The 20,466-nt window shown below is 38.1% G+C and overlaps 1 protein-coding gene across 3 annotated transcripts in view; it reads right to left on the bottom strand.

Annotated features, from left to right (window-relative positions):
- The window catches only part of Trim24 (tripartite motif containing 24), a 111,347-nt gene that overhangs the window by 24,950 nt on the left and 65,931 nt on the right, over positions 1-20,466 (bottom strand). For 2 of the 3 annotated variants that reach the window (XM_060380199.1, XM_060380201.1), the window contains exons 8-11: positions 9,166-9,283; positions 6,305-6,570; positions 2,984-3,157; positions 410-583 (exon numbers count right to left, since the gene is read on the bottom strand). In XM_060380199.1, coding sequence (XP_060236182.1) covers positions 410-583; positions 2,984-3,157; positions 6,305-6,570; positions 9,166-9,283 — 732 coding nt within the window. The remainder of the gene's footprint in view (positions 1-409; positions 584-2,983; positions 3,158-6,304; positions 6,571-9,165; positions 9,284-20,466) is intronic. The other variant, XM_060380200.1, reaches the window with a different exon arrangement.

The raw sequence follows: 20,466 nt of genomic DNA, 5'->3' as shown, positions 1-20,466 counted from the left end.
CTCTGCTGGTGCTATGCTCAAGTACGCAAGTCTGGTGTTTTACCAAGGAAATCACTCTTTCCTCCACCTCATCCCGGGTCTTGCATTTCAGAACTCACCTCTACACTTACACTTCACAGTCTAGTCTGGAACAATCCAATCTACTTTTTCATCCTACTTCCCTCCTTTCCCAGCCTTCATCCTATGGTCTTTCTTCTACAAACATCTTTAACATCATGGCCCCGCACAACATTATTTTGTATGTCCAAGTGATCATGATTTCTAATTTTACTCACATTTTATTTCTAAAGAATAAAACTAAGCTTTCCGAAATAGCTGATAAACCAATAACCCCCCACCTCAAACTAAATCCAAATTTACTATTACTTTTCAAAGGAGGTTATTAGTATAGATTTTTATATAAACTTACATCTGGAAGAGATGGAAGATTGTAAGAACCTCCCACTGGTGCACTCAGATCAATCATGGGTGAACTAAAAGCCTTCCCATCATACCCTGCTGCACTTGTGATTGTGGGACTGGAAGGAGTGGAGGATGAGCTGCTGGCAGTTGTGGGCGTGGCCTGTCCACTGCTGATCTGCCACTGGAGTACCAAGACGAGGAGAGGGCAAACAGAGAGGAGACATATTATGTGTGTGCATGGGGATGTGTCAATCATATCAAAAATAACAAATAAGCCTTTTTTCTAGCACATACCAGAAAACCATTTCACATCCTTGCAAAATGTATTTACATATATATGAAATGGACAAGAAATACAAGGATACAAAAAGCCACTTGAATTCAAGGTAAAGCAGGAGAATTAAAAACATACATTTTCTTTTGTCCCTAGCTGAAATGCCAAAAATATTTAGCCATAAATTAAGGCTGTAAGGTTTTTATACTCTTCTTTCTTATTTTTCATATATGAAAAAGTAAGTAAGCCTTGAGAAAAGCCTTCTCATTCATATTAGAAGCTAAGATAAACACAAAGATAATGCTAGGCATGCTGAAGGATACAAAGTTGAATCATGCTGTTTGGTTGCTTCAAAACCTACATAAAGTATGGTAAAAATGGATAGTTAGATAAAAAGGCATGTGGTTAATAAGTATTAAGGCAGGGGAAACAAATTGTTCACTAATTTATTTCAATACTTGATATACTTGAAAAACAAAAATTTCAGAATAAATATGGGGTTAGGAGGAGAACTGAAAGGTATCCCAAGGTCATTCAGCAGAAAACTATCCAAACACATTATCATTATATATGGATGACACTGTAGAGTGATTTTCTGAAAAATCTTATATATGAAATATATGAAGTTGGATGTGAATGTCATCTTCAGGACATTCACACTCAACACCTTTATCTTTTTTTTTTAAAGGTGTTTTTTTGTTTTGTTTTGTTTTTTAAGGTGCAACACCATTATCTTATTCCTGTATTTTTTCCTCCTCCCCTTCAGAGAATAAGGAGTCAGAGTTGGTGAGTACCTACCTGGGGTTTTTCCCTTTGTATAAGATAAAACACACACAAATGACATATATCTCACAAAAATTAGGTAACATGGTAAACTTAGTGGCTGAAAAGTGTATCTATTACATGAGAATGCAATAATTTGGTAAACTTATGCATTAAAACTAATTTCTGGGGCCAATGGGATGGTTCAGTGTATAAAATACCTGTTGCCAAGCCTGACCACCTGATCCCCAAAACCCTTATGGTGGAAAGATAAGGACACCCACAAGCTGAACTCTAACAGCAATTGTGCCGAGAGCATTGTCCAGCCCTACATCTTTGACAGTCTCCCAATAAATAAACATTTTTAAAAAGTACGTAACATTTGTAAATCTATTCTACACAGAAAGTTTAAAAAATACAGTCATATTTCTCACAATATTTCTCCTGGTTTATCTGCTCATTTATTCATTATATTTAGATTTCTGTCCAATAAATATTCAAGAAAAAAATTTAAGAGTATTTACCAAAGCATGCACATAATAGATTTCCTAGTACTATCCTGTTTTGTGAACTCTGTTCCCATAAAACTGTTTATCCCCCGGATAGGAATGCTTCCACCTGCCCAAGGAATGCCATGGGCAAGATGTTTTCTATTCCCTTAGAAATGCAGCTTAGCAAACAGCCCCAATTGGCCTCAAGACAGTCTGTCTTGTGAGCACATCTGGTGATAGTGATGAGAAATGAAGTCTATATCCTGAGCCATTCAAATAAAAGTTCCACTGAATGCCAGCAGAGACACTCTTGTGCAGCTTAGCCTTGAGTCCCTGGTTCTGCCATTCTTGAGTTCAACTTCATGTCACTGGCTTAAGGCAATAATCTAGCCATTAAAATCTAATAAATGGGGAAGAAGAGAAGCTGAATGCTTGAAAGATGCCAGGTGTTTTTATATACATTAGGATAGCTCTCATCACAACCCTGCAAGGTACTCAGAGTGAGATCTAAAAATAATGTACTTGGAGAGATCATAAATTAGGAAAATAAGCAGAATTTGATGCCAAGTAACAATTTAAATCTTAAATTATTTACACCCTAAATTATTTATGTTTATTTATTTTTATTTATTTATTTGGGACAGGATTTCTCTGTGTAGCCTTGGCTCTCCTAGACTCGCTTTGTGGACCAGACTGGCCTCAAAATCCCAGAGATCTGTCTGCCTCTGTCTCCCCAAGTGCTGGGATTATAGGTGTGGCCCAATGTGCCCAGCTCAGGTTTGAGTTTGGAAATAAAACCAGGAAATGTTAAATCAAACTCTGATTATATACAGAGTATGGAAGGACCCCTTGATTAAAAAGCACTGAGATGTTATTTCTTACTGCTGATCTGTTTCTTACCATAGATCTGCTTTCTGAGTACACTGTTTTCTAGTCATTTTTAAAAAGCAAGCAAGCAACTTTCATCACCTATTGTTTACCTTTAAGTTCATATGATCTAGAAGTACAGACCAGCAGAAGTATAGAACCAACTAGAGAGAAAGGCAATACACACCTGCTTTATGGCCTGTTGAGCCAAAAAAGCCATCTGCAGGGGGTTGGGTTTTATTGTCTGTCGTGGTATATTCTGGCTTGGTGGATATCTCAGCTGTTGAGCATAAGGAGGAAGAACTGGTCCATTGGGCTTAGGGCTGTGATTCTGAAAGTTTATTAAACGTGGTGGTGGATGCTAGGAAAAATTAAGAAAAAGAAATAAAAGTACTATAGTAACAATGGCCTCCTAAAGAGGCCCAGATCTTTGCCATATAAAATCCTCTATGATAGCAGCTCTGCCATAGAAGCCTCACTAAGACCATAAGAAACACTGAACGGGTGGTGGTGGTGGTAGCATTAGTAGTCTTTTTTTTAAAAGGGGGAAGAGTGATTGGGAAAAGAAAGGAAAGGAAAAAAAAAGGAAAATTATTGCCCTACTCCAAATTATTAGCTTCATTTCCCCCCTTTCTCCCTCAGTTAAGAATATATTAAACAACCACTGAAAAACAGATTTGTATACTATTTCTGGACCAACTGAAATTCCAAGGTAAAGAGCAGAAATAACGTTAGTGAAAAACTACATAGAGGAACAAGCCAGAAGCCCTAACATAAAACTTGTGACATGAGAATTTTATACCATAAGAACACAAAGAGAAAATTCTGAGGAATTACAGTAGAGATTTTCTAAATTTATTAGAAAAAAAAAAAACAAATGATTTTTAAGGGAGAATAGACATTTTCTGCCACCATAGTCTCATCCTCTCAATAACTGCTCAATACAATGATTCAACCAAAGGGGGAGGGGGAAGACACTTGGTGCCAGACCACTACGACTAAATGCTCACCCTGCCTACCATTGAGAAGCTTACGGCTGAGCATGGTGTCAGGTGGTATTCTCCCTATTCCCTGAACTGCTACAGTTAGATTAATTTATGAAACTTGACAAACCCAAGACTATTAAAAACCAGATATGGTCTTAAACAGAAAAACCAGTGATAATCTTGTGAAAAAAAAAATCATTCAAGAATTACAAGATGAAAATAAACCAAATGAGGAAAATAACCGAGCATGGTGAAATTGCAGGCACGGGCACAGTGAGAACTAAGGCTATAAGTCATGTATAGTGATGGTATGCCAGTGTTCTCAAATGATCAGATATATCCACACAGTGTAATAGCATAGACTGTCTAGCACTAAATCAACGGTCTATCAAGTCTGCTCCACTTACTTTGCCACATAATGAACTATTCTACTTTTGCTGTCATCTAGCACTTTAAGAACACCAGTGAGATGGTTAACCTTAAGAGGAAGAATTATGGAACTCTCATTTAAGTGACTTTTATAAGCACAATGCTTTCAATCTACCTGTCCATAAAGGCAAACGCAGAGTATGGTTTGCACACACTACCTAACCAGAAGCGCAGAGACCCGCCTGCTTTTAGACAGGCAGTGCATAGCATGTACGTGTACACAGACTGGCAGAAAATGAAAAAACTCAAAATACAGGAGGAGGATAAACTAGTAGCCAAAAAATAAAAATGTGGAGATGAGTACTTAGCAGAAAAGATATAAAGAGAAGGAAAAGAACTAGAGGTCAGAGAAGACTAAAAATAATACATAAGGAAAGTTGGGAAAGGTACTTCTAAGTTAAAAATTTAAGCTGAATAGTAGAGACTTTATAGAAATTATAGCACTAAATGCTACAGACTGAAAAATCAAAAACCAACTTCTGGGAAAAGTAGGCTGAAGGCTTGGATGCTATTTCTGTTGTTATTGCTTATGTGTATAAGCAATTTCCTTAAATAGCTATTGATTAACTGCCTCCATTACCTCTTGATAGATAGGGAATTAATTAAGATGATGGATTTACTTCCTTTCCTTGTTAAAACTAGTGGAAGAACACGTACTTGAGCATGTTCAGGGGCTAGGTGCTGTGGCCCCGCACCACGAATGGGCAAATAACAACCCAGGCATGTACGGCTAGAACTCTCAACCAGTACTAAGGAATCTTTTGAAAGCTAGTTCGACATTTTATTAAATTGCTACTAAAAAGGCTATGCCATTTAGATTTCTTTCCATAAAGAATCACCACACCATATATCCTAGTGTTGGTAAAACAGTAGTAAAATAAAGCTTTTCCTCCTAATTAAACAAATGTTTCCTTTTTATCAGTTATTCATATCTGTACCAGTTGCTTCCTTTTTACTTTTGTTGCCAAAACAGTTTGAACTAAGCTTTGCTTTTGAATGTAATGAGAATTTTTAGCATAGTTTTGTCCAATGTGCTTGACTTTTATGAAACTCCAGTTCAGTTGTGTCATTTACCAAAATCATTATAAACCCTCTGTCCAAACAGGGAGAAGATAAAATTAGCTACAAATTGTAAATTATAATTCTATGAAAGAGTTTGATGAAATGTTTTATCAAGCCTTTATTCATCTATGTAGGTCCATGTCTAACCTGAGTAAGACTGGTTAAGCTATTTGATAAAAGTACACAGAACTAAAACTAGACTGGAGGGACTGGAGAGCTGGTTCAGTGAATAAGGCACATACTGAGCAAATATGGAGACTTCAGATCATCAGCACCCACATCTCAGCACCCAGAAGGCAGAGATAGATGAGCTCCAAGGTAAGCTGGCTAGCTACACTAGCTGAATCAGTGAGCTCCCTGGGCTGAGCAAGAGACAGTGCCTCAGTAAATGAAATCAATAGCAAGCAATAAGGGAAGACACTGATGTCAACCTCTGGCCTCCACATGACATGTGCATGCTTACACATGACGACATGCACAATACTTTGTTCACCATACAATGCAAACATGTGTCAAAAAATAAAAGGACTGAAAAATGACAGAATACTGCACACCCAGTAAGACTAGGAATAGTATATGGATTTACTCAGGAAAAATGAAACAGGCTAAAAAGACAGAATTCTAATGAGCTGCAGACCAAACCATACTATTGTCCTACTTTCTAGAATGCAGTGTGGTTTTCTAAATACTGTCCCAAAGAGATCCTTAAAGTATTGATCAATTTGATGCACTCATATAGGAATTAGAGGTTCACAACACTTTTACACCCAACACAGGCATAAGTTATTTGAGAACATAAATATTTATCCCTTGACAGAACTAGATGACAATGTGTGGAGGTTGAAAATAGATATAGTAAGCAAATAAATCATTAAGTCATTCTGGAGTTGAGCTAAAAACTAGGTGTTAGATCAAGGAACCTTTAATATCTAAATGAAGGGCATTGTGTGTGGGGTGTTGGTTACTGTAAGGAGCTCAACACAATTACACTACAGTTATCTAAGTTAGGACAGGCCTGCTTCCAAATTTACCTGATGAGAGATGGAAGGCTGCTGGATGGGCCCCTGCATTCTAGGGTTTGGTAAACCCACAGGTGCTGGCCTCCGTTGCACCTGTTGCCTCTGAGCCATTACCTGTTGCTGCATATGCTGGAGTCGTAACTGAGCTAGGCTGATCTGTGTTGGGAACTTGGATAACTGGTTGGAAGCCAAACCAGGTGGCTGTGAACTCTGTTCCACGACAGGATTCTGCTTGGGTATTTGTGGCTGGCTCTCTTTATCCTCGATTACTAAAGAACCTAATTAAAGAGAAAGAGAACAAGATAAAAATGTTGGATAATCAGTGAAATACCACATTTTATACGGCTACCGATTGGACTTTAGCTGCTAGAGAATTTTGGACACAGGACTCCTCTAAACTATTAAAAACTATAAACTATTAAAAATTATAAACTATAAACAATGTCTAGGGACCTTTTGATGTTTTGTGTCTAAAAGTAGAGGATCCCAATGAGGTTTTAATTTATATTCTATAAAAACTTACCATATAAAATTTTTAGTAATACTAATTCATTTAAAAATAATAAAACTTTCAAGAACAGCCATCTCCCAGCCCATGCTTTGTATTTCTAGAGCTGTTTCTTTTAGTACATGTTGGAGTGACTTTCCTTCACATTGTGTGAAGGAGGTGTGTCTCTACATTATTAATTACTGATAGCCATATAGGCAGGGAGCTAAGTGATAGCAGAATCTTGGTATTGGGACAGGAAGTTAGGGACAGACTTTCAGAGCGAGAGCGAGAACCAGAGGGAGAGGGAGATATGCGTAATAGGGTGGGAGGGAAATGGCAGGGGAGGATGGACACTAGGAGAAGAAAGCAGAAGCAGGACATTTGAGGGCAGACATGGAGGGGAACAGACATCCACCAGAGCAGAACAGAGAGGTAGTCACATGGCGGGTCATAGGCAAGAATAGTTGGATCAGTCTAGATGGTAGCTGGGAATCTGTGCCGCCAAAGGCCTAAGCTTTAAACTTATAAAAAAGCCTCCATGGCATTATTTACTACTGATGGGTCTAACAAAGTCCTGCTGTAAGTAGGGTGGATCAAACTGATTCCAGTTGCTGGCTCTATATTGATAAGTAAATGGTTATGTATATGCCTCAAATTGGCCTGCTGAGATTTCTATCACCTAGACTCCCATGACTCTTTTTTTTGTTCTTCCTTTGTATGGATGACATTTGTTTAAGGGTATTTTTTTCTTTCCATTGTATGATGTCATGAAAGCAGCAGCTCCTTCTCCAGGTGTTTTTCCTTTTTCACATATAAACTACTCTTGGAGGTCACAGAACAATCAGGAACCCAAGATGTCATTGTCATCAAAGGAAAAGCTGGTTGTTGAGAAACAATATCTAGGGACCTTTTGATGTTTTGTGTCTATTATTTTCCTGTGAGAAAGTGAAGAGCTAAAAGAATATTTTCCTTCACTTACCAGTGCAACAAGAAAGCTAAGTATTAACTTTTTACTGTGCTGCTTACAAAGATTATGTACTTCCTAATGTTACCAAGATACTACCCTCTGATTCAATTAGCTCCAATATTTACGACTGCATCTTTCTCTGTATGTTGTCTTTCCACTACTTACAAACACATTCCCTCTTCCTCCACCCACACAATTTGTAACTTGACAGGTAAGGAAAAGATCTAAAACACAAAACAAATAGAGAGGGTAATGGATGAAAGGGAGGAAAAAGAAAAGTTTATAAGACACTGCAATTGAGCCACAGGGGCTTGAGCAATGTTTTTAAACTTAAAAACTTCCTTCCAGCCATCTGATATGCTGACACAGCACTATCACCTATAAGCTCTTGTTTGCAAAGTAAGAAACAGATGATGAAAACAAGATTGGAAAAAAGAAATTGCATAGTAACTTTAGGATTTTGTGCTGTGTCAGTTGGCTACATAGTTAGCTTAGGCTGGACTGAACCACAAGAGATCTTGTCTCACCTCACTCCATTCCCAGTACAAAGATGGTAGCCTGGGGCTAGAGAAATAGCTGAGTATTTAAGGGCACCTGTAGCTCTTCTGGAAGACCCAAGTTCAGTTTCCACCACCCACGTTAAGGCAGGTCACAAGTACCCTGTAAGTCTAGCTCTAGTGATCAAATGCCCTCCTCTGGGCTCCACAGGCACCTGTATGACGATGCATATACAAACACAGAGGCTCAAGGGCTGCTCAATAGCAGCACAGGATGACATCCTAAATATCAAAAGCCAACTGAAATGGACGATGTTGGTCAATGGTAACACACACACACACACACACACACACACTTCCCACCCTAGACATCAAAGCCCAGCATCACATACAGTCACAGAAAACACATTCTGATACAGACAGAGGTAATAATACAAATAGAATTCTTAGGGCTGTAGAGATAGCTCAGTGGTTAAAAGCACTGACTGCTCTTCCATTCACAGCACTCAACAGCAGCTTACAACCTTCTGTAATTCCAATTCCAAGAGGAACTGGTGGCCTCTCTGGCCTCTGCAGGCATTGCACACATGTGGTGAGCAAACCTACATTCAGTCAAAACTCCCCATACACATTCATTTAAACAAAGTAACAAACAGGATTCTATAGGGAGAGGGAAGGCTCTTAATCCCTAACTTAATATTTTCCTATTAAAAATCCCTAATATTTTCATATTATCTCCAAACAAGTATGTAAATATTCATGCATCTGTGTTACCATATTCATATATTAATGACATTCTGGAAAAGTCTAACTGTAAAACAAGATAGTGAATGGGAATGTTATATTGAATAACATGTCATGAGTAGTCAGAGCTCTACAGCAAAATAGACCTGTAGAAAAAAATGTACATAATGCCTACCCAAGTTGATAATATTTTGGGCCCAGAAACTAGGATCACAGTGAAACTGGATGGTGTTGTTGGTCACAGGAGAGGCATCACACCTTGCACGAAGAAGGTGCCGTAACCGGTATGTAATCTAGAAGGAGGTAGGGAAAAAAAAACATTAGTATATTTCTCAGGCAAATAATGTGTTACACAAATAATGTTTTACACAGTTTCTAGCATGTGTGCAAACAATTATACTTGTGTTATAAAAATGGTCATATAAGTCAGGCATGATGGTGTACACCTTTAATTCCAGCACTCCTGAATGGGAGGAAACTATCAGGCTTGGAGGTTTAGGATGGAGTAACTATTGCCCAGCATTGTGCTCTAGGTTAACTAAATAAATCCTAGTCTCTGTGTGGCAATTTGGGTATGCAGCTGGTTTAGGAATAACCACTGTTTAACTAAAAGATAAATTAATAATCAACAACAAATGGCATACCAATGTGTGGCAGAATTTACAGTAATCTATCAGGAACTTACATTAAAAAAAAACATAGAGCAGTTTTTTAGTTCTGTTCCTTAAAAACAAAGAAATGGCAGTTCCTAAACTAGGAGCTCACAGATTCCTGATTAGACAACTCCCCCTCCCCACAGAGCAGCAAGGCCTCCAGCAGGCTGCAGAAAAACAAAAATTCATACATACGAACCACAGAGAAGAAATTTCTTTAGGTAGAGAAAAAAAAAAAAAAACAAAAAACAAAAAACAGTGGCTCTATAACAAGGAAGCTTCTCAAAGCCAGACTTTGCTAGCCAAGGCAGAAAGTAAAATCCCTTTGAGAAGGGGTTCTTGCCAGCCTGAGGAGCAAATATTTATGGACCCAGTAACTTCCCAGAGTGAGGAAGGAGTCAGGGAGGCAGAAAAAATACCTCTCCCTGGAAACAGGATCCAGAGACAGAGAAGCGTCAAGCACCTGAACTGGTAAGGTCTAGAAGAAAAGCTGAGAGGCTGCTTAAACTGCTTTCTCAGGACCAAAGCTTACATAAAGGAAAAAGGCCAGTTTAACAGGTCCAAACTAAGTGCTCTTCCAAGTCACACAGGCACCCAGCCTACTGAGGGAGGAGTAGGGAGCTGGTAAAATAATTCTAAGTTAACAGGTGGGAGGGAAAACCACACCTCTTCAGTGAGGAATGTTGTGAGACACGACACAGCACAGCACAAAAGAACACAGACCAGGAACAGAACTTATGATCAGGTAAATTGTTTAATAATCACACTTTTACGCTATATACAAATTTTAAGTAAACCAAGTGGATAAGATGGGAGAGACAATAAAAGAGAGTTCTTGGAGCTTGGCTGATAATCTCTTCTATGGTTTTAAGAGCAAAATAAAAGGAAAATTTAGAAATTGTGACAACGGTTATATTTATAGTCCTCAGTTTAATTTTAATAATTGGATTAGCCTTGTATGTCTTCTCAAAGGTGAAGGCTTTAGAGAAGATACTGGAACAACACAAAGAATAAGTCAATAATATAAAGAAAAAAATGAAGATTGGAAACAGGACAAAACAAGACGTATAAAAACTTACAGAACAATATAAACAACAGGAAAATAGGGCAGAGGTTTTTAGAAAAGATACTGAAACAACACAAAGAACAACTAGAATATAAAGAAAAAAAATTAAAATTTGGGACAAGGTATAAAACAAGAGATTCAAGAGATTATTGAACAAAACAAACAAGAGTGAGTTTAGAATACTAAGTAAAGAAAATACTCAGGCAGAGGCAAAAGACAAAAATAAAGAAAGCCTACCAAAGGTAGTTAGAAAACAAATGTTAGCTTATCCAGTCAGTACACAGCAGAGACCAGTAGATGATGATCATTTACAGGATTCACGAAGCTGTGAATCCTGTGGAAGTGCTAGATCTGAGGAAATTTAAGGAAAGTGTCACTAATTTTGGAATGCATTCACCATTTGTAAAACAAATGTTGACTTCCTGGTCAATCAAAAGTAGAGTAATCCCCAAGGACTGGGAGGATATGACAAAGGCAATATTAGAACCTGGGCCATATTTACAATAGCTTTCGTGGTGGAGAGAAGAGGCTAGAGAGAGAGCACACAAAAATAGAGCCAGAGGTGTTGGTGTTTCCAAGGAACAGCTGCTTGGTGATGGCCAGTACGCTGACAAGGAGATACAAGCTGTGTATAACGAAGAAACCTTAGCATTATGTTGCCTAGTAGCCTTAAATGTCTGGGACAGGGTTGAGGAATCAGGAAATAGGCTTGAGCCATTCTCTCGGGTCATAAAAGGCCCAAGTGAAACATTCACTAACTTTTTGTGAAGACTGACCTGATTGAAGTATATCAGATCCACTAGCTAGGAAGGCACTAATAGAATCTTTAGTTTCCTAAAATGCTCATACTGAATGCAAAGAGGCAATAAGACCATTAAGAGCAAGATCTGCACCAATAGACAAATGGATTTGAAATACGACTGATATCAGACCTCACTCACCCAGTATGACCTTGATAGGAGAAGCTACCTCTAAAGACCTTGGGAAATGTCTTAAATGTGATGGGCGAGGTTGCTACAAAGGGAGTTACAAGGAAAACACATAATTCAAAAAGGGAGCCTATGCTTCCTAGAATATGCAGAAGATGTGGTAAGGGTCAACACTGGCCTAGTGAATGTAGAGCAGTTACAGATAGTGGGGTAATTGTCTATCAAAAAATACCCAAAGGGGGCCTCTTGCAAGCCCCAATACAGGATAGGGATACTCCTCCACAAGAAAATTAAATATCACTGCTCTGGGAATAAACATTAAAAAATGAGACAGTGAGACTAGAGCAAGTTCTATAGATAAATCAAAAACCCAGGAAGGGGAGGAAAAACACAAATATATTAGCAAACCTCTATAAATGATCAAAGGCCAAAGTTAAAGATAATTTTAAATACTACTGAAATTGAAACCATGGTGGATATTAAATCCTGGCCCCCATATTGGCCACTTCAAGAGGTGAATATCCAATTCCAAGGAGTTGGAACTTTATCTAAAGTAAAACAAAGTGTCAGGTGGCTTAAATATACAGGACCAGAAGGTCAAATATGAAAATTAAGGCCATACGTGGCTAAGATAGCCATAAACTTACGGGGAAGAGATCTGTTACAACAATAGAAGACCCAGATTAACATCCCCCCAAGTTCTGAGACAAACCAAGAAACACGTAATACTCCTGATAAAGAAGTTAAAAATTATTTAAAAAAATTCCATCAAAAACAGTTACAGACTGTCCAGGCTGTCCATAAATAAAATACAGCAGAGGCTGTCTTTTCAACTTCATGTTAGGAAGCCACTGCTGATAAAACCCCCACAGCCTTACCACTAAGGTGGTTGGCTGACCAACCCATTTGGATTGAACAACAGTCTATTAGTAAAGAAAAATTAATGGCACTACAACAGCTAGTCCTGGAACAGCTGGAGGCTCAACATTTAGAGGAGTCCAACAGCCCTTGGAATTCCCTGTATTTGTCATCAAAAAGAAATCTGGCAAATGGAGGATATTAACAGATCTCAGAGCAATTAACAACATCATTCAGCCAATGGGATCGTTATAATCCGGAATCCCATTGCCTTCCTTGTTACCTAAGAGATGGCCTATTACAGTGATTGATTGATTTAAAGGACTGCTTTTTCACAATTCCTTTACATGAACATGATAGGGAAAGGTTTGCTTTCTCAGCACCCACTTTGAATAGAAGCTGTCCAAGAAAGAGATATCACTGGAGGATCTTACCACAGGGGATGTTAAACAGTCCTATTTGTGCTATTATTTTGTACAACAGCCCGTTGGAGACAATTTGTAAGCAATTTCCTCAATCCATAATTTACCACTATATGGATGATATCTTGTTGGCTGATTCAGATACAAAAACATTAGAAAAAAATTTGATGAAATAAATAATAGAACTTTGCCTTGTTGGGGATTACAGATTGCCCCCCCCCCAAAAAAAAATACAAAGAGGAGATTCTATTAATTACCTAGGATACAAAATGGCTCTACGGAAAATTCCACCACAAAAGGTACAAATTAGAAGAAACCAATTAAGAACTCTCAATGATTTTCAAAAATTGCTGGGAGATATTAACTGGCTACAGCCTACCATTGGTTTAGCTTACCATAAGAGCTAAGTAACTTATTTCAAACCTTACAGGGTGATAAGGACTTAAACAGTATAAGAATGTAATCAACTGATGCTGAAAAGGAAACTGGCTCTGGTAGGAAGGAAATTACAAGATGCATGTATAGACTGTATCAATCCAAAGATGGCCTGCATTTTGGTTTTCTTCCTTCCACTCATTCTCCCATAGGAATTCTTATGCAGAGGGAGGATGGATAATTCTGGCACACAAAATAAAAAATCAAAAACCTATACAGAAAAGGTTTCTTTCTGAATTGATCCTAAAAGGAAAAACGAGACTTCATCACCTGCTGGAATAGATCCAGCTGAAGTTGTGGTGCCTTTACCAACGCTGAGATTGCATTACTATGGATAGGCAATGAGTACTGGCAAAGAGCTTGCTATGAATTTTTGGGAAAAATCAACAGATACCCAAAAAGCAAGCAACTTCAGTTTATTAAAAGAACAAATTGGATTCTTCCTTGTATAAAAAAAGGAACTCCAATTTCTGGAGCTCCCATATTTTACATGGATGCCAATAAATCACAAAGGGCAGGTTATAAGTCAGAAAATGTGAGTAAAGTGGTGGAGAGTCCTTATGATTCAGTTCAAAAATCAGAATTACATACAATTCTCTTGGTGTTATTAAATTTTCAGCAATCTTTTAGTATATTCATTGACTCTCAATATGCAGAAAGAGTTGTTCTGCATATAGATACTGCTGATCTAATTCAGACTTAACTTCACTGTTTCTTCAATTACAACAAGTAATCAGAAATAGAAATAAATAATCCACTGCATGTAACACGTATCAGATCTCATACAGTTCTACCTGGCCCTCTAGCACAAGGCAATGGTGAAATTGATCACCTATTGATAGGAAGTGTGTTAAAGGCCTCAGAATTTCACAAAAAAATAGCATGTTATCAGCAAAGGTTTAAAAACAGTTTTCTATCAGTTGGCAACAAGCCAAAGACATTGTGAGGAAAGCATCCCATTTGTTCTTTATATAACCAAACTGCACTACCTGCAGAAAGGAACCCTAAGGGTAACCAAAGAAATGAAATTTGGCAAATGGACGTGCTTTATTTTACAGAGTTTGGTAAACTGAAATATGTGCACCATATTATAGACACATATTCAGGGTTTCAATGGGCCTTAATTTCTGAAAAGGCTGATTCAGTTATTATGCATTCATTAGAAATGATAACAGTTATGAGTATACATCAACACATTAAGACTGATAATGTTACAGTGTGTGTCTCTAATAAAAGGGAACGATTTTTTACATATTATAAGATAAAACATGTCACAAATATACTGCACAATCCTACCAGTCAAACAGTCACTGAAAGATCCAATCATATTTTAAGGGACATGCTTAACAAACAGAGAGGGGTGTCAAACACTCCCAGAAATAGATTACATACTGCTTTACTGATCTTAAATTTCTTAAACGTTAATGAACAAACAACAGCTGTGGAGAGACACTGGGTTGTAGAAAAAACTGCTGAATTATTTCAGCCCATATATTTCAAAGATACCCTAACTTCACAGTGGAGAGCAGGGAATGTGTTACACTGGGGAAGAGGTTTTGCTTATGTTCATGCAGGAGAAGAGAAGTTACGGGTTCCTTCAAAACTAATAAAAATCAGGTTATTACAGAGGAAGGCCACCCGAAGACCTTGGCCACACACAAGAAGAAAGAAATCAAGAAGACCAAACAAAAGAGGTAACATCAAACGCTTATCCCTTCACATGGGAACAACTCTGAAACTGACCGAGACATAAAAAATGTTTCCAGCCAGAACTTCAACAATACATGGTCAATAAATCCTTGGCTACAATAACCTCAAAATTTATTATGCCTTTCTTTTAATTGCCATAGAAAAAATTAGTTTAATTAGTTTCATCCTGCACATCTCATACATTTATAATTTTAGAACTATATAATGCTTGTGAGAAATTACATGTTTGCAGAAAAAAGGACTGGACACTGGAAACACTAGATCAAACCTGACAGAATTCATCCTTCCAGCATGCTGAGATGTTGACACATCTGTCAACGTTGACAAATCCAGCATCTTACATGTTCCAGCATTCTGCTTGTTCTTGCCTCAACTGCTTCAACTGCTATTTCTCATCAAAGCCTGCTCCCAAGAGAGCTTTGGAGAAAGCTACTAATCTCAATTGGTCCAGATTGTTCCAAATAAGACTTCTATTAAAACTGATTTTTTTTTTTGACATTCAAAGACTGGATCACAAATGCTAATGCTTGCTAATTAACCATTTTCCCCAATTTCCTTTAGGCCCCCAACAGGATTTCTACGTGTCTAAAAAAAAATCGGCAAAAAAAAAAAAAAAAAAAAAATCTCTGAGAACAACGTCCAATTTACTTTAAAGGGGGTTGGATAAGCTTTTGGTTGTTTTCTGGGGCTATGAATGTTTATTGTCATTGGGAGATGGTTATCAATTGTTAATGATCTTATAAGGTTAGGATATTAGGTAATGCAAGTTGTTAGTTAACCAACTCATAGTTATGTCCGACACTAGTCTAATTTATCACAGGAGTACACATCCTAGGTTTAGCAGACAGATATGATTCTACAGACAGGTCGATTACATAAAGATAGGTAAGTCTCCAAAAACTTCAAAAAGCTACAGAACATGGCATTTAAAAATGTCTTTATTATTTTAAAGACACTCTGACAATGAAACAAGTCATCCCCTGGCAGTACCCCACCTACCTCAAAGATGATGATGAGCACCAAAGAACCTCCACATGAAGATGGTTTCAAATATGGCTAACGAACCACCCAGGCAAAAAGAAAATGCCCTCATTTCTCAACAGACAAAATTCTGCCCAAAATGGACAAGCTTAAATGCAGGACAAGTCGACTGTCAAACTGCCAAGACAAGGTAAGGAAGTCCTAAAAAGTTCCTGCTTCACATAATATCTCTGTCAAATGTACTGAGCCAGAAGGCTGAGGACGATGCTTCAGTATTATAGAGAATTTTGGATGATTGTTCAGGCTGCAAACTGTCTGTCAATTTTTTTATTTTTGGAAACTGCTAACATGCACTTCCTGATTACTCCAGTAACTAATTTTATTCCTTCTCAAATCTCTGATGGGGTTGAAGACCAAATAGTTATAGTTCCACAAGTAAGCTTAAGTTGTTTAGAATTTAAGAAAATGTTTTCATATAGGTTAATACCAATAAGGATAAAAGTATATTTAGATATAGAACTCTACACTTGTCAAGATAGGATAACCAAACACTTTCTCCTAAATTGCCAAAATGCACATGAACTGGACATTGCACATGTAAATCTTACCTAAAAGTTTTCATAACTGCTTCATAATTATTATTGTATTGAAAGAAAAGGAGCCTTTAATTAGACTTACAGGGGGAAATGTTGGAATAATGTTCTTGTGGAATGTACACAATTTACCCTTCTTCATTCAAATGCTGATTTCTCTACCCCCACTATCTGATTTCAATCTGGACACTGCAATGTGATATTTATTCTAAGCATCACCTGTCTCAAGTGTGTGTAAACATGCCACCATCTGTTCTCCATATTTTCAATAAAACAACCAGCCAATGCTGAGCAAAGGAGAGAATAGGATGGGACCATCCTGGTCCATAGGAGAGGAGAAGGAAGTGAGTTGGGGCGGGGTGGAAGGAATGGGAGAAGAAAGATCTACAGGAGAGGTCTTGGAACCATGAGGACCAGATGAACCAGACCTATAAGACATGACTAAAAGCAAGTATAATATATAAAATCTGAATGGTAGAAAACTATCAGGCTTGGAGGTTTAGGATGGAGTAATCATTGTCCAGCATTGTGCTCTAGGTTAACTAAATACATTCTAGTCTCTGTATTACGATTTGGGTATACACCTGGTTTAGGAATAACCTCTGTTTAACGAAAGGACAAATTAGTAATAAATACTGATAATCTACAACACTCCTGTTATTTCCTCCTGCTAACAAAAAACTTCAAGGGAGGTTTTCCAATTCTAGCACTGGGAATTCTCTGATAGGTAGTGACTTATCATAAACACCCCTACACCCACATACCACCAACACCACCATTGCTGAAGAGAGCACACAATTTGAGCACAGGAAGATTATGGGTTGAACAAACCTGGAAGCCTCCTCCCTGAGGACTACACAAGCTGCCAAGGGGAAAAAGCAACCAATAGCTACCCAAATTTAAAGCCAATGAACCACAACTGAATCTGTCAAGATATCCCCAAAGGTGTAATCATGACATTTCTATCAGTTGTCTAACTGGACTTAAAGCCTGTTCAAAACAGGGAATTCACAGCTAGTACTGTAAAGCTAGCCAACTACCTCTGGGCTATGCTGCTAGATAGCATACTTCTAGCAAATTCCAAAGATATGTTTACTTAAGTAAGACTTGCACAATGACAGTAACAATTGCCATGCCAATGTGGATGGAGGAAATTTCACAAAGTCTCACCTCTAGATGATGACCTATAGGCACAATGGCTGCTGGGAAACAGAGTATCAGTTTTCATCTACAATGATTTCCCTAGTAGATTATCCAATCCAAAGTGGTCAGCCCTCAAGGCATCTTATATATGAGCAATACTAAATGGACTCAGAATAAGTGTTTTGTTTTGGTTTCCCTTTTTCTTTTGGTATGTGTATGTGTGTAAGAACAATAATAAAAGAAATAGCCATAAGTCTGAGAGGGAGTGGAGGGTGTGGTAAGAGTTGGTGTAGTGGAAATAAACTAAATAAAGAACCCATGTAAAAAAAAATTTTTTTAAATCTTTTAAGAAGAGGAATAGAGATCCACCTGTGTCTGCCTCCCCAGTGCTTGGATTAAAGGCCTGTGACACCACTGCTCAGCTACCCTTTCCTTCTTTTGTGTTGCAAATCAGGTGGGCCTTGGGAGTGGTTTGGGACCAAAGTTGGCTGACTTAGTTCTCAGAAGACCCACTCACCAGGTAGTGTGGAATACACAGCACAGTTAGTTTATTCCAGACAATTTAGTTTAGCATGTTCCCAGGGTCAGGCTGATGCTGAGCACAGGTTTACATCTGGTTCTTGGGGGCCCTTTGTGAAGCCCACTTGTATAGGGCAGGGCAACTTAGCTACTCCATGCAGAGGCAAAGAAGGTTCTATACAGTCCACTGCCCATAATAACCACAGTTTTCCAAGGCCTAGCCCTATGCCCAGTTACACACTGGTCTCAGTCTCCAGAACTCTTCAGCTGGCTGAAAGTGAAAAGGGAGCTCCATCTATTCCCTGTCTCACCAGAATCTCACAATCATCAGTGGGTTTTGAGGTAGGGAGTGTCTGACAGGGTAGCCTGGCAATATTTGTAGCAAGATCCAGGAGAAAAGAAAAACAAAGCAACTTGCTTCCCCAAACAGTAAGCTTAGGGTGGCCTTTTTAGTATGGCTCCCAATTATGGCAGCACAATTACACAGTGAAAAGCACAACTTCTGCAGGGCCATCCTGCTACGCAAACCCTTAGACAAGCTAAATTTTAGGCTGTTTTTACCTTGGACATATATTTCTGTGCTAACTGTCAAAGTAAGCCTCTTTCTTCGTTCCCCAGTTTGTTCAACCTCTGCCCTTTCAACTCATCATCATGTCTGCCTCTAATCAGCTTTTTTCTACAAGATTCTAATGCGCAGTCTCTGGCCTTGTCTGTTTCTGTGCAGCACTGAACTTCCTCCCAAGCATTCCATCCATCATCCAGGTGGCTGTGGCTTTTCTCTACTCCAGATTGTGAGTCATTTGTGCTCTTGTGACCACCATCACTAGTTCCCTAAGTTTTACTACTTCCTATTTTGAGCCACTAAAATGGAGCTCCTTAAAGGCAAAATCTGGTTTTGCCTACTGTCCCTCACTATTCAGATTGCTGTCTGGCAAGTTGAAATAGTAAATAAGTAGCTGTAGAATAAGTGAATTTTCTTTACATGACTACAGTACCTCAAACAACTGGTAATAAAATTTGACTAAAATGTGTAAGCATACTTTGTAGACTGTGAACTATGTTGAGTTAATAGCATACAACACAATGGACCTTCCCTATGTTCTTCTCCCCTTTTAACATCTTACTCAATTCTGACCATAAATCATATTATGAAATGTTAACTCAACTTGTACGGGCAAATGTCCTCACAATTTTTATCATTTTCTGAAATGCAATAAATTAAATTTTATTTTATTAACAAGAAAAATGGGGGCTAAAGACGCAGTTCTATTGGTAGAGGGCTTGCCTAGTATACAGAGAGCCAGTACAATCCCCAGTACCATATAAAGTATGTATACACCTAAACCCTGCATCCTAGAGGTGGAGGCAAAAAGATCAGAAGTTCAGACTACAGAGCATATTAAAGGCCAACGTAGGCAACAAACAACACGACACCCACTAAAAAAGCATCATGTGCTGAATTTTTCAACATGTATTTTTATGGAATAAATTAGGCTAACTATCATGAATTACCTTACATATTTTCTTTTTTCACCTTGCATATTTTCTTGGAAGACAGAATCTAATTTCAGCAGCTTTACTAGTACAGTTTTCTTATAAGTATCCTGTTTTGCCTCTAAATTTACTCCCTCTTGGAATACCCTTCCATTATAGGTGAGGTAGTGTATGAGGACTTGGTGCTTCTCATATCACACAGAACACGTTCTCAAGGCTCATCCTTTATAAGGCTGACAGTTTGCTATGGCATAAATGAGAATTATCACCAAAACATGTTGAGATTTAATTCCTAGTTTGAGTCATTAAGTATTGGAGGTGAGGTTTAGTGGAACTTAGAGTATGCCTGTGAAGAAACCCACTTTGCTGATCCATGTATGTGCTTGCTGTTAAGCGATGCCTTTTCTGACATTGGAATGTTGCACTCTTTCCACCAACGTGAAGGCCTTTGCCATATGCAAGCCCCTGAACTTTGTACACTATACTCCAATAGTGTAACTTTGTACACTATACTCAAGTTCTAGGACCATGAGCTGAATAAACTTTTGTTCTTTATAATGAATAGTACTGGTTGTAAACAATGGATAATAGGTAACTTAATATATATTAACTTCATCTTATACCTCACAGTCAGATTACTCCTGTGTCATGATAGTTCTTTTTTTTTACCTTT

The sequence above is a fragment of the Meriones unguiculatus genome, chromosome 3 (assembly GCF_030254825.1).
Source record: "Meriones unguiculatus strain TT.TT164.6M chromosome 3, Bangor_MerUng_6.1, whole genome shotgun sequence".
NCBI classification, from domain to species: Eukaryota; Metazoa; Chordata; class Mammalia; order Rodentia; family Muridae; genus Meriones; species Meriones unguiculatus.
Note: the sequence above shows the minus strand (reverse complement) of the source record. Positions and strands in the feature narration are given on the sequence as shown.